The following is a 15,823-nucleotide window of genomic DNA, read 5'->3' as shown; positions in this document are numbered from 1 at the left end:
AAAATTAGAAGTAATAAAGATATTTCTCCTCGTTGTGCCTTCCTTACACCTCCCTGGGGAGGCATAAGGTTGTTGCGCTGCTTGAGACTAACGATTTCTCATAAATCGGGGGCACGTAACGCAGCTTTGCGTGGCCTTATAAGTATGCCAGTGGCACATTGCACCATCCGAACGTCAAAAACGTGACAATTCGGTGGAAAAATAGTGACTGTCCCTCTATTTGAAATACTATTGTTGCTGGGGTTGTCTTTCTTCCAGTTTCTCAGTAGTGACATATCTCAGTGTAAGGAGTGAATTAAACAGGGGTGGTCTACTAAAATCAGGGCTGCTAATTTCACACTCCCCTTACAACAACCCACACCTTGTATCCATAATGGGATGATAGTTGCCTCTTGCGTGCTTTTCGGCAATTGTGAATGGACTGTTAATAGCTAAAGTTACTACTCAATGGATGTGGTGTGTAGCACTTTCTAATTGTTAGATGTAATCATCGATTTTACTTTTTTGGTGCAGGGTTGCAGTTTTGATTGTTCGTAGATGTGATGAAAACTATGAGTATCAGACATTGTGTGTATGCAGTATTCACTTTTGAAGGGATTTCTTGGAACCCTTGAGTAAAGGTGTGGTTAAGATTGAGGCCAGCAAAAAATAATGTTCAGTAGAAATCTTTAAATAATGGCGAAAGTCAATATTAGTCATTCAACACTAAAATGATATTAAGTCACATTCTAGCTTTACTGATGCGCTAATGTTGTTAAACATTTTCCATCATCAGTCATTGCCTCTTAGTCTTATCTCCTTCAGGAATGTGTGAGTGCAAATCCGATGTGGACACTGACCCTTGATAATCAATATAGAGCCATTTTAGGCTTTAACTACTGCTAATCAGTGAACAATCAATTGCAGGAATTAATTGGTGACCACTAATACTTCATATGTTCCACAGCAAGCAGTTATATGTGCACCAAAACAAAAAACTGTGCAATACCATTTGCACATGGAATGAGGCTGCCCTTTGCACTGAGTTACAGCATTCTTTGTGGTTTTGAATTAGGAATAACATGCAAAATCAGACTTCTACTGTAATACTTTGCGTTTTGTAATTTCATTCAGGGAAGACCTAAAAAAAATTGCACATACAAAAATCAGGGTTGAGTGTGCAATCTGCACTAATTCCATTATTGGGTCCCAAAGGAAAACAGACTAAAAAAATGTTTGCGCCCGATTGGCCACTTTGTGTAACTCTCGGAATGAAGCCTTCATTGTGAATCTGTTTTAAGCACTGCTCATTCTACAATAAAACTATCAGTTTCACCAATACAACAACCGCTATTACTGCAAATGCTCTGCTGGCAATGTTGTTATGTTCGAAATCTGTAAGGCCCCTGGCTACTCCAATACCGAGTGTCCCCGCGCACTCAGAAACAATCTTACATTGTACTAAAAGAATTGTTCCTCTCTACTGCTTTTTTCTGCTTGAGGCACCAGAACATAAGTATGCAGCGTGTAAAATGAGCTCCCTACATTTAAAAGTAGGAATGCGATCTCCCTTGTGGCTCTTCTCTACCGATAGCAAGGTGGGCATTTTTCTAAATGGCGTATGTCATTCTGGAGTCCTAAGTGCTTTATCTAGAACAGAGGTTCAGCGTCACTTAGACATATCTGCCTTTGTACTCGTTTCAAGATTATGCTGCTGGTAAAAGGCATGGAGTTTGGAAGGTTAAATTTAGTCAAATTGAGTTCGATCCAAAAAGCATGTGTTGTCGGTCTGTTAAAACTTGTGTTTCTTTCTTTTTAGCGTGCGACATAGAACAGTGCAAAACCGATATACTGGTCTGTAACCCGGGATTCAAGCTGAGTGTCACGTTTGTCCCTCACTCCTGCTGTCCGAATTACACCTGCGGTAGGTACACTCTTCTACCAGCCACAAGTCTCAGTGTTCGTCCATCATAAGGCCTCCCTCCATCACTTCCGTAAAAGTACGTCACACACAGGTGTTCGTTGGGCTGTCTAAACAGGGTCCAGATTTACTAAGCGCTGGCAGTGTTAGCTCTGCTTGACTGAGGGGAAAGTAAACGCTTTGCCTGCACATCTTCATCCCAGGCTCTTGTGTTTCACTTTGAATGGTTCACACGCTCAGGATCGGGAACCACACATTTAAAAAAAATCAACAAAAAAAAACACCGCTGTAGAAAAGCCAGGTCCATTGGGATACGGTAATGCCCTGTCATAGTGGCAGAAAGACTAGCACAATAGAGACAGAGCCTCACCCACTCATTGTGGCAGAAGTTGGGAGATGGACTTCGAGCTACCATCAGCTTGAGTTGTTTCCTTGGGTCTGGAGGTAAAGTTGAATATTTCAACAAATCTGCCTGTAACAGGTGTTTTTTTTGCCCTACCTAAGAGCATCCCACTCCCCCATTGGGAACCATTTAGAGGTACCTAGTTAGCCAGCAGCCACAGTCTTGATGACTGTATGGTTATGATTGACCCTATAGAGTGCTCCACTGCCTTTTAGTTAGGTTCACACTACCGCACACAGATATCAGATATATACACATATGACCTGTGCTTAAGAGGTATTTGCATGTCCCTATTACATATGACATTGTAGACAGTGGAGACACTATGGTTCTATTAGCACAGAACAAAATATACACTGCCTCCAAATTTATCATAGTGTTACCTTCTTCTGGTTGTTTCCTATCACCCCCCAATGTATCCAAATCCTTCGTATTCTCCTATAATTAAAAGGAAAAGCATATGCATAAAGCAGCAGGGGCCTAGTGGGTGCATGGGAGGAAGATGAGACTATCACAAGTAGGAGCACTTTCTACATGGCTACTACTACCATCTGCAGTCATTCAGTGCTACAGAAAGGATGGTGGCGACGATGTATCTGACTTTAATTCATAGATTCAGTTGCATTGACTTGTCACGTATCTCAATCCGTGTAGAGCTTTGTGTGCAAGTAGGTCCTCAGTGGTGGCTAGCGAATGCTGTAGTTAATGTGTGGCTCCCATGTCAAGGGGAGTTCTGGTTCTACTACAGTTTCAAGCCTTTCTGTGTAATCCATCCGTGCACCAGGATGCATGTCCTATCCTCCCTTATCAATCTTGGGCTTTGTTTAACAGTCGAAATAATCTCCCAAACAATGTATATTTATGTAGGGTACTTTCTCTTTGAAACAAAATGGCTCCCTCAAGAAGGGAGCACCTTGTAAAATCAAGTAATGTGTCAAAATGAGCTTTAACGTGCCTCAAGGCAATCATGTTGTAAAGAAATTAAACCCTTAAGTAAATACAAAAAACACTGTTGTTGTTCAAAGCGATATCTGAACCTTTTATTACAGCTTTCTTTTTCTTTTTCCTCAACACAGTGCCCAAAGGTGTGTGTGTTTCATTTGGCATGGAATACCAGGTGAGGAAAGGAGCTGGTGTTTCTCACCTCTTATTTCCACAGTCTTTACTTCGTCATTTCCTATTCTTCTTCTTCTTCTTCTTCTTCTCCTTCTTCATCTTCTTCTTCATCTTCTTCTCATTCTTCTTCTTCTTCTTCTTCTTCGTCATAATAATAATAATAACGATAAGAATAACAACAATACTACTACTACTACTACTAATCATAATAATGATAATAATACCACCACTAGTATCTTTATAGTATTAACAATACAACCAACAATAACAATAATAATAATGAATACAAAAAGAATAATATACACCTGTTTGCAGTTGTGCTCAATGCCTTAAACTTGTAAATGTTCTCAGACTACCCAGATTATTTGGTGCTCATGTTATCAACTTTAGAACGATGAAAGGCTGAGTAATATGTAAAACTGTCCTTCTTGACAGGGTCACAAATGAACAGAGCAACATCACAGGTTCCTTGATTTCATTCGGTTGACTTTCAGGATGAAGGAAAACTATGACACACATTTGAATCCACTCTGCTTATATTTCTGGAGGCCTAGAAGATAAGATGAAGGTTTTCTAGCCCCTTGATCCTACATATAGCATAATAATCACATATAAATGAAGCATTCCATCCATCACTTTTTTGTACACTTTAGTGTGCTGCCCAAGGGGGATGGATTTGCCAAGACGAGGATCTGGTGCACACAGTGCCACTGGAACCAAGCTATTCCAGCTGATGAGCCCTAAATAGGGCAAAACCGCTACTGGGTTGCTTGTGTTGTCGTTCAGGGATTACATGGCCCGGCAGTTCAAGCTGGACTGTTTCCATAGGAGCAGGGTCAAGAATGGTTGCATATGGCTAGGTCCCAACCAAAGTGGTATGGTGTGCAATGGACTGGATGTGGCCCTGGGTAAGTACCTGCGGCTGACATTAATTCAAGCTTTCCATCCATCACTTTTTCTATGCTTTAAAAAATCACACTAAGTTGGACGGGTATGCTCAGATGTGAGTCCCCTGCACACTGTGTCACTGAAGCCAAGCTATACCTGGCGAATGAACCCTGATTAGAATGAAATCGGTTCAGAGTTGCTTTGCTGCAGATCAGGAAGGACCCGGCCTGGCAGTTGGTGTTGGACTGTTCCCTTTGGAGCAGGGTCAAAACTGATTTGCATATGACTGGGTCCTAACTGAGGTGGCATTGTGTGCGAGGTAATGATGGACTGGGATGTGGCCCCTCACAAATTACTCCATCACTTTTTGTACACATATGTAGAAGGGGCACAACCGTATTACCTGAGTTTGACCCCAGCTCACCAGTTAGTAGTTCAGTTCAATAAGTGGACAATTCTTAGCCTCACAAAGTGCACCTTCCCCTGGATCGGTACTTCATTAGGGCTCCCGGCTCCTGCAAACGCCACTGCCCACAACAATATCTCTGTATGGCTCAACACATGCAAAGGTCTTGGGAGTGGCCTGCCAGTGTCCTATTCTGTGTGCTATATTTCATCCCATGGGTTTCTTGATAAAAATAGTTTTACTCTGCAAGAAAAGTATATACCCCAGAATAAACTACCGAGACATACAGCATCAACATATCAAAGGAAAGTTGTACTGCTTCATTACTTTTTTTAAAGGGCTCAGTATTAAACGTTTATTTATCTGATGTCTAAAACAGGCATACACATAATCTCAGTTTTGCAGACAGACCTTTTCAAAGGTGATAAACAATAATTGTGAAGTGTGACATTTTCCCAAAACTTCACTTGCAGATAAAAATCCTTCCCCTTCCCTGAGTGGTGTTTGTTTGTGAAAAACAATTTCCACCGAAGAATAATCTCAATAATATTGCATAATTTATGTTTATTTTCCTCCAAAACCTTATAATTCTGTATTTTGTTTATTAAGTTATGTTTCCAAAAAGTCTTGTAATGTGTGTGAACTTGACAGAGCTTGCAAAGTTGTAAAAACAATTTCACAGTTTGCGGAGCTACATCATCCCAACTTGGTGCAACCTTTTTAATAGGGTACGCTGCGTCCTGCAAAACACAAATTTACAATAAAGTGTGTAAGCTGTCATTCTGCCTCCTTTGGTCCTTTCTGCCATTCCACGCACAAGGCCACTACTGCTCCTCAAACATGTCCATTTAACTAGCATATGGAGGGCTGCATAATTTGACATGTCTGGCAACTCAGCTGTAATGCGAAACCCTTTGCAACGTCCATGATATGAATGCTCACAGAGACCACTGCACTTTCTGTCCGTTGCTGCTCCATCCAAGCCTAAGAGAGAGAGGGAGGGTGATGCATCAACATCAGGGAGAAAAGGCCAGAATGATGGGCGTCAATTCACCAAAATGTCAGGGGTAGTAGAAGTGACATCACATACCCCTTGACCTTAATGATGTCACAGGTAGTGACATCATATGATCACCCAGACCTAACTGGCGTCTTTTCGCTGGAGCGTGAAAATCGTGTACCAACACAGCATGCACCCTCTTTGCCCATCCTCTCCACCCAGGGATGACACCTCTGCCTTACAAAAGTGACGCAACTCCAGCAATGCGTCCTTTCACATGGGGAAAGCCCCATGTGAAAGGGTCTGCGTCAGTCTTACGCCTGCTGTGAGGCAGGCACAAGATTTTGACGCAATGGCGTCCTAGAAGTGACGCATCTCATAGATTTCACTGCGTCACTTCTACGACCTTTCTGGCGTCAATACGCCCCCCTTGCATACATTATACCTGGCGCAGGTATAATGTGGCGCAGGGGTTTACAAAGTGACGCATCTACCTAGATGCGTCACTTTGTAAATATGGCGCAACAAGGCGCATTTTTTACGCCACTGGTGCGTCACAAAATGTGACGCACCGGCGGCGTAAAAGTGATGCATAGCCTCATAAATGAGGCCCCTGCACTATCGCGATCGGAATGCTATCCTGTGTGCTGCTCGCTTGAAGGGCCCCCTACTACTGGAGGACAAACACATAATGATATTCACGTATTATACAATTTCTGTACAACGTCGACGCCTCATGTTTCTTTAGGTCAAGAAACATCTTAGACAGTTGGGGGTTCAATATTGTCTGCTATATCTCGTAAAATTCAAAATAATGCATCGCGGCGAGACTCACTTTTTTTACTGACCAAAATTACATATAGGAATGGCTAGACAAAAACATTATCAATAAAGGCATCACACTTACTGCTGAGTCAATGAGTCACATTACATTTTATGTATCAAAACGTCACTTATTATATATTAACAAAAACTCCTAGAGTTTATTTCATAGTGGTCGCTTCAAAAAGAGTTTAAAGAAAAAGGTGTTGTAGAAGCGCTCATGTGTGAAGTGCTCAGAAAGAACAGAAAAAGGAAATTAATACTGATTCAAAGAGTAGTCATATTTCAATGGTTCTGACAATGAGGAAATCCAGTTAGCCAGGGCCAAGAAGCCTGTTTGATAAATTCACATAATCTTTCTTTGCCTCTTGTTCACACACACACAGGGCTATCAATAGTCAATCCAAGCTACAATGATTAATATTGTCATCTTTTCGACCCCACTGTTGCACGAGGTTAGTTAGGTCCCAGCATGCGGGTGATAAGTGATAAGTGGGGTGATTTATAGGGCTACCTCACATCGGTGCTACTGACCCGTGTGCATGGGGAAGTGTAGCTTCACTGTACAACCTTCCCTCTTGATCAAGAGTCAGTGTAGTGAAGTCTCCAAGCCCTCAATCTCAGCGTGTACGCAAACCCTGAGGGCTTTGATTAGCAATTGTTCTTTGTTAACTACCTAGGGTTAAGGCACAGTCAGAGATACATTTGTGAAGAAACGGCCACTTTTACTACAGGACATTTATTACCACGAGGCCGCGTATTGGTGAGTAAATCGTACCGAAAACTCTCCTGAGGAGCTAGGTAGAGTGTCTTGCGCCAACGTATTGTTATATCTTTCTTTGATAACATGCCAGTAGGACCATATCGTCTTTACGTACCATATGCTACCTAGGTCCTATGGCCTTCTAGGGGTACCCCGTTAATTTGTATTAGTAGACAAAAACGTTGACACTTCCTTACCATGTTAAAACTGGGACTTCTGGGCACCTCCAGACCGCAACGGAAATGAAGAAACCACACACACAGTAAACTCCTTTCTCTCTGCCTCAAAGTCACTTACATTGACAGCCCTAGACCTGGAGCAAAATAAATAGCTGAAAATCTGTGGCTGGGCCCTAGTGACAGCCACACACCTGGGTGCAGAGCTGCTCTTTTAGGCATGGACAGTGATCCTCACTTCTTCTCTCCAGATGGAGACTAGGACTCCTCCCAGGTCGAGGGTAAGTCCATGCCTGGTCTCCCATTGGTGACACCCCAGACTTCAGAGACTATAATCTGATTCTCATTAGCTTGGTTTTTATCACTGCTTGTCAATTTACATGCGGCTATGTTGTGCCATTACTGTCACTGTGCTCTATTGACATGGCAGCACTGCTTACTCCATGCTTGAGGGTGAGACAGGGTCCCACCTGCCGCAAACTGCTGCGTCTGCATTGCTTGGCCCCAATAAATTACCTTAATTTCTATAGGAGGGCTTGCTACGCCCATTCTTATATTCCATTACACTCACCCCCCATGCAACACAACCCGTTCTTACCTACACCTAGATTAGGATTCCACTTGATGCGGAATGCTTTTCATGTTTCAAGTTACATCTTCCTCATGATTGCAGCCCACGGACGCACACAACGCTAGCGTGACCGCATCAGAGAGAGCATGTCCTGGGGAAGCGCAACAGGGTGTGCACAACACACACATGGCCTGTCCCTCACCTTATTTCAATAGTCATACAATGACATCTATTATATCCACCACATTCCTCCCATCTAACGTCAGGTGTATGCAACAGCGCATAAAGGCTTTCCCAAATATTCTTATCTTAAGAGGCACCATCCTCACATAGTTTTCCTCCAGGAGATGCACAGTGCTCTAACAGAATTACCCCGACTCCAAAAACGCTGGCGAGGCTCCATTTATGCCACCACATACTCGACATATGCCAGGGTTGCACTGATATGGATTCACTCAGGGACTCCGGTCTAGATAACAGAAACTATCATTGAAAAAGAGGGGCGATATGTTCTTTGAGAGGGTTGCATCAATGGTCTCCCTGTTTTGCTTGGGTACTTATGTACTCCTAACGCTGACCAAAACACATTCTGTGTGATGCTTTCCTGTGTCCTATCTCTGAAGACTCACCTCCCTTAGATCATGGGAGGAGACTACAACTGAAGCCTCAATATACAACTAGATTAACTCACACCCACCCCTTCCAAGCTCCTCCTCATATACTCAGGCAAGCTGGTCTACAGAATGAGTGGGTACCTGGGTGCTTGTGCAGAGAGAACTAAGCCCTTAACACTATGTGCGAAATGGGGGTCTCTAATTGGCAATGGTTTGCACCTTTGTTCAAATAGGGACCCTTCCTTCTAGTCAGGGTAAGGGGCTACACTTCTAAAATAACCCCTGCTCACCCCCTGGTAGCTTGGAACGAGCAGACAGGCTTATCTCACAGGCAGTGTGTAAAGCATTTGTGAACGCATAGCGTAATACAGTGAAAACACTGCAAATGGACACCATACCAGTTTAGAAAAATAAATAATCTTTACTAGACTTAACACAAGACCAAACATCAAAAATCCACAATACTGTAATTAAAATGGTAGAAATAGCTTAGTTCAATGTAGATGGGAAATGCAACACTTTACTCTCAAATTACCTTGGATGCGTCAGGCAATACAATCAAAAGGGTCCCAACGAAGGTGATGCGTTGGTTGCTTGCTTCTGGGGAGCTGATGCGTCGGTTCCTTACTGCAGCACAGGGGAGGTGATGCGCTGGTTTCTTAGCGGAGTGGAGGTGATGCGTAGGTTTCTTACTGTGTTCCGGCTTTGATGCGACAAGATGGCGCCATGATGCAATGCGACGATCCGGTGTGATGCGGCAAAATGTTGTCTTTGATGCGATGCGACAACGTGGAAGCGATGCGTGCATGACTGACGGCCGTGCGGTGAAATCGATGAACTTTGGAGAGGCGACAGGCCCTGCAACACTCTTCCCTGCTTATGTGATGGTGACCTCTGTAGCACAGCATGCTTCTCGGGTGATGCGTCACGCTTTGTCAGTGATGCAACGGTGAACAGCTGTGGCGGCGGCATGCTTCTTCGGCAATGCGACAACAACTGCGGCGCCGGCGACACGCTTCTCCTCATTGCATCCCACTTCCAGCTCCCAGCAACACGTAGTATCTCAGAGGGCCCAAACAACAGCAGGCACCTCACTGCTGGTAGAATTCCCAACAAGGCAATTCAGGGGGAGCTGGTGGTGAAGTCATTGTTTCTCTGAGACTTCAGAACAGTAGAATGCAGAAAGTACAAAGTTCCCAGAGGAATAGAAAAGAGGTGTGTTTATGTTGTATATAAGGAGAGCAGAGACAGGGAGCAAGGAGTCTGACGGGCGCCTAATAGACATTGCAGCGCCAGTCTGACGAGGAGCAGGAGGCCAATGATGAAGCTTGACATCTAGCTCGCTGGGTGTGTGAGGCCTCTTAGTTCCAACAAGTGAGCTCCTTGCTCCCTGTCTCTGCTCTCCTTATATACAACATATTTATTTATTTACTGGTTTGTATCGCGCTGGCTTCACTCCCGAAGGAGTATCTCCGCGCCTTTGGCTTCTACCAAGAATTAAGCAGAAGGGGTGTTAAAAGCTGTTGTACTCTACTGTTTAAACAGGAAGGTTTTCAGCATTTTCCTAAAAGGGAGGTGATCTGCACATAGTCTGAGGGATAGTGGGAGACTGTTCCAGAGAGAGGGTCCGGCTATTGATAGTGTTTTTGCTCCATGTCGAGACTTCTTTGCTCTGGGTACACACAGAAGGCCTTGTTCACTAGATCTGAGAGTCCGAGATGGTATATAAGGTATGAATTTAGTGGTTAGATATGCAGGGCCCATTCCATTCAGGCTTTTGTGGATGGTACAGCATACCTTGAACTTGGCCCTTTGTCTGACAGGTAACCAGTGTAACTTTGTCAGCAGAGGTTTAGAAGGCGTGCGGGGAGGGGCATTCAGAACCAGTCGAGCCGCCGTGTTCTGGGCCACCTGAAGTCTGTTCATAACTCCCTCGTTGGCAGACAGGAGTAAGCCATTGCAATAGTCCAGGCGACTCAGAACAAGCGCCTGGACCAGCGTTTTCCTCGTAGTGTCAGGTAGTAGTGGGAAGATCCTCCGCAGCATACTAATTACATGAAAGTAGGCTCCCACCACCTGGTTGCCATGTTGTTTGAGAGTGAGCTCCTGATCTAATCGGACACCCAGGTTCTTAACAGTTTGTTTAGGCTTGGGCACTGGGCCGAGATCTTGTGGCCACCACTCTGGGGTCCAGAGTAATTTTGCCTCGCCAAACAACATGACTTCCGTCTTCCCAACGTTGCACTGCAAGTAGTTGGAAGACATCCAACGTGCCACTGCTTTCATGCCCTGGGAGAAGGAGTTTTTACACTTCTTTTCCATTCCTCTGGAAACTTTGTACTTTCTGCATTCTATGGTTGATTGGACATGTACACTGGACCCCGATAAATATTGTCCAGAACTGGTTCCCCCTATTTGTATTGAACTTCAGAACAGTAGGCAAGCTCAGTCACAAGCCCTTGGAGATCTTCCTCAAGATAGTAAAAGTACACACAAAGTTCCTTTTCTCCTTTCCTTGGCAATAAAGTAACCACTGCAGGCCAACCCCAATAGCAACAGCTATGGGGCAGTAATCTTCCTTTAGCTTCTCTGTTTCTTCTCCTTGGCAAAGGATTTGTCTTTATTCCCAGAAGTGATCCAAAGTACTGGGGTCTGGGCCCCAATATTTATACTGCAAAATCCTTAGTTCTCTGAAGGAAGATAGTGTCTGTACCTACTCAAAACCAGTTCTGTCCTCCTGGGTGCAGCTTCCTGGCTGGAGGTGGAGACAACATTGTTTAAGAGCCGGCCTGGCTCAGGTAGCTGAAAGGAAAACTCCTCCCACTACTCTCTATTCTATGAAAGCTCAGGCAAGTAAAAGGAAATCTCCTACCCCTCCTCTCTATTCAATGCAGGGCATTTTCAGCCCAGCCCAGACCCAAAAGACTGCTGGAGCCAAGGCCCTCTCCAGCCCCCAGTCACTCACAAACCAGACATGGAATACACAAACATAGCAGAGTCATACTAGATGGTTAGGCAGGAAAATACCTACTTTCTAAAAGTGGTATTTTCAAACACAGAATGTAGAAATCACTGTCACTAAAAGATGTATTTTAACATTCTGAGTTCAGGCATACTACACTTGTTTTTCTACCTTGTTCCATGAGTCAGTTAAGATTGTAAGATGTTATACTCAAAATGCCCATTCTGGCCTACGGGAACAGGCAGCCTTGCAATAGTGAAAAACAAAATTGGCTGTAATTCACAATCAGGAAATGCCACACACATCAGGGCATGTCCTACCTTTCGCATACAATGCACCCTGCCCTTAGGCCTACCTTAGCAGTGACTAACATGCAGAAAAGGGAATGTTTAAGGACTGGCAAGTGGGTGCACTTGCCAAGTCGACATGGGAGTCCCAGACTGCACACTCAGTGCTGCAAGCCCACCAGCAGCATTTGATTTACAGGCCCTGGTCACACATGGTACAGTGTACTAGGGTCTGACAAGTAAATCAAATAAGCCAATCATGGAGTCATTAATCCATTAGAAAAATTTACAATAGAGAGCCTATGCACTTTAGCACTGATCAGCAGTGGTAAAGTGCCCAGAGTCATAAAACCACCAACAACAGTTCAGAAGAAATACAGGAGGAAGGCAAAAAGTTCTGGGATGACCCTGCAAAAAGGACCAAGTCCAACACCCTACCACTAGCATATTCTCCTTCTATTCGTCCTATTGGATTGTTTAATATGCTCCGACACACTCTCATCTTCCTTACAAACCGCAAACTGCCTAGTCAGGGTGGTGTCATGATGCTCGCACAGTAGACATGTCATGGGTTACTCCTGATCCCCTCACTCCACCTGGCGCCAACCCGTGAGTGCCTAGAAGACACAATACTCCAAGACTCTCAGAACTCACATATTTGTAACTCCTTTAATTAAAAACACGGCATTGCATCTAATAAGCCCCTTAAAAGGGACATCTTCAGGTTTGTCATGCACAGCATTTGCCTTCAGGATGTAGTTGGAGTCTGCCATACGCTAGACAAAGATATAGCTGAGACAATGTAACGCCTACCCTTGCTGGAGCATTAAGCTGAACAAAACCTCTACTGTCACTCTGTGCTGGAGGAGGCTAAATGTGAACATGCTTCTCTTGCAGAAGGCCTATGGTGCCACACTCTTACCTCATACACAGCCACGGCCCGTGGAGGGAGTTCGGTGGGACAGGGAGGCGGTGCGAGGGAGGGGCAGGGTGGTCAGTGGTAAACAACGGAATATGGATAATTGCAGGTAAGTAAACAACGTAACAAAGAAAACGAATTTCGTAGCGCACCATGCATCGCAAAATGAGATGCAGCACGCGCTACGAAATTCGTTTTGTTTTTTAAATTGTTTACTTACCTGCAATTGTCCATATTCCAGTGTTTACCACTTTCCGCCCTGCCCCTGCCTCTCCCCCGCACCGCCTCCCTGCCCCACCGAACTCCCTCCACGGGCCGCGGCTGCCCATACACAGGCAAAACACACATGGAGGGTAATAAAATAGGGCAAATCCTTGCCTGGATAATCTGCCAAGAACACAGGGGGATACCCATCCTTGAAATGCCCTCCCCTTCAGATGTAGCACTACATACACAACAAAACGTCCTTACAGCATTCTACAATTGCTTTTCCCATTTCTAAAAATCCTCAGGGGCAGATCATGGGGACACCATTGACTCGATCCTTGACCACCTCCCCATTCCAGCATCGACTTAATGGCCCTGGATGCCTTATATGAAATTTTAGCTCTGGCAAATGTCCAAAAAGCAATTTAGGCAAAGCCAGGAATAAAACCTGTGGTGTTGACGGCCTGCCCAAAGAATATGACAGTGCACATGCTGAGGCCCTTCCACGTCATCTAGCTACACTATACAGTTGGGCAAACTACCATTATACCTCCTGGAATCATTGCTGGTATTTATACTCAAGCTCCAATGGGACACTAGCAATGTGGTGTCCTACCAAGCCATTGCTATCACTGGGTCGTACTTCAAGATGCTGGTAAAGATTTTATTTGCCGATAATCCCAAATATTGCCAGATCTCATACACCTCGACCAAAAGTTTAGGCTTTGATTACTTCCAGAATTGACTATGGCAAAGTCCTCCATTTTGCGCTCGTAGAATATTTGCCTAACAGCCTCCAAGTGGTCCAAAATGGGGCCGCCCACCTTTTGTTAAATATACCAGTGAGAACACGGATCGCTCCCTACCTGCAATCCTACACTGGCTGCCCATCAGGAATAAAGTAAAATTTAAGGCTCTTGCACTTCTGCATGGTGCCCTGTATCAATCTTGGGCTTCTTACCTCAGTGCCAGATTTTGATTTTACAATCCTGCCAGAAAGCTGAGGTCTGCCAACAAACTTCTGGCAGTGATTTCCAGAATTCATCAGGTAAGAATGTGTGGAAGGTTCCTCACATATCGTGGCTCAGTTGCTTGAAATCAGATTTTGTGGTAAAGTCCCCCTATTGACAAGGCCCCCTTCACTTTTTGCCTAGTACTTTGTGCAATTTTGACTGAAAGTGTGATGGGTTCCTGCTGACCAGGTACACAGCACCAGTATTCTTTCCCTGAACTGTACTATTGTTCCACAATTAGGATCCCTTCAGGTTCCCTCTAAGTCCCTATTAAGTGGTACCCCCTGATACCTAGGGCATTGGACCTAAAGAGGTTTCCAATGAATCCGTTATGAGTACATGGGCTGGACACTCATCATTACGAGTTTCCCAGCTATTTGATGGCTTCCCTGTACCCCCAAGGTGTTCGGTACCAAACACTTCATCTTAATAGACCCACACTGATGCCAGTGCTAGATTTATTAATAAATGTACACAGAGCACCTTAGAGATGGCCACTAAAAACCTACCGACTACTAGCGTGTTGACTGGTCTCGACCAGACAGTCACCATAGACAAGTTTTTGACCTCCTGATGTGAGAGCCATTGCTCTAGAGGACAGGAACAAAGCCTTCTCCTAGGCGAAGGTGTTCACATCTCCTCCAAGCAGGATGGGCATTCCAGGGCGGGAAGCTTTAAACACCTGATGTTTTTTATGTGACCCCTGTCATTGTCAGATAGTTGAGGTGCCATCCCCCTGCCCTGCCACCACTTTTTGGTGGCTAGACAGGCTGGAAATTTTACTTAGATTAGGAGATGTGCCCACATTTATCCAGCACAACCCTAGGGGTGGGTCAGCTGTAGTGGGCCACACTTTTCAGATTACTCCATGTTGTTATGGATGGAATTAGCATTCTAGAGTCAGGGATGTGCCCATTTCCCAAAGGAAGTGGTCACATAGAGGGTGTAGACACCCTAAAGGTAGGTGGCTACTGCCTGTCACTCCCCATAACACCCCTAAAATGAGCATTTAGGTGGCACCTTTGAACCCAAGATTCAGATTTGACAGATCAATAGAAGTAGAACCAAGAAGAGTCACTGCCTGGCAGGAACCACAGCAGAACTTGGCCAAAACTTGACGTCCTCAGCCCTCTCTCGAAAATCGTGACAGAGTGACTCATCCTGTGAGATGGAGAACTACGAAAGCATTGCGTAGTCTGCCAGAACTTCAAGAAACACTGAAAGTCTCATTTGGAGCAGAGGAGCTGGTCCCCTTCAGTCTGCAGGCACCTGCAAGCAGAGTCCGGTCCACCGCCTAACAACACCCTGGCTTGAATGATGCAGCAGATGACCAGGAGAATGTACTCCTGCTCAGTGAGGTCAAAGCTGTCTCCCCATTGAGTATGAATACACCAGGATCAACAGAAGCCATGCATCACCACCCCGAGGTACTGGACGCGCTACCCAAAAAACACTGACTGTGAGTGTCCAGTCAAAAACCTTTACTACACCAGAACCAAGCAGCCATCGAGGGACATCATCATCACTGAAACCCACTTTGAAAGGGGCCCAGCACCTTTAATTTTGCCCCCTGCCAGCTATTTCTTCCTGATCGCACTGTGCAACTTTGCGCTCTCAGCCCAGCTGATCAAACCACTCTGCTACCGAGCCCCTGGCCAAGTCCTGACAAATTGTCTGTGCCTGCATGCTCCTAGACCCACTGCGACCTGAGCCCTGTTTGGGAGCTAGTGGGCTTGCCCACAAGTCTCAGTTTGCAGCCTTGTTTCAAGTGGCATC

The 15,823-nt window shown here is 44.9% G+C and overlaps 1 protein-coding gene across 1 annotated transcript in view; it reads left to right on the top strand.

The window, feature by feature from the left end:
* Window positions 1-15,823, top strand: part of LOC147733208 (mucin-5B-like) — an 875,769-nt gene that overhangs the window by 727,598 nt on the left and 132,348 nt on the right. Inside the window, exons 35-36 of the mRNA XM_086957740.1 lie at window positions 1,799-1,903; window positions 3,380-3,420. Coding sequence (XP_086813866.1) covers window positions 1,799-1,903; window positions 3,380-3,420 — 146 coding nt within the window. The remainder of the gene's footprint in view (window positions 1-1,798; window positions 1,904-3,379; window positions 3,421-15,823) is intronic.

This window comes from Lissotriton vulgaris, chromosome 2_1, assembly GCF_964263255.1.
Source record: "Lissotriton vulgaris chromosome 2_1, aLisVul1.2, whole genome shotgun sequence".
Taxonomy (NCBI): Eukaryota; Metazoa; Chordata; class Amphibia; order Caudata; family Salamandridae; genus Lissotriton; species Lissotriton vulgaris.
This window is presented reverse-complemented; position numbering and strand designations above follow the sequence as displayed.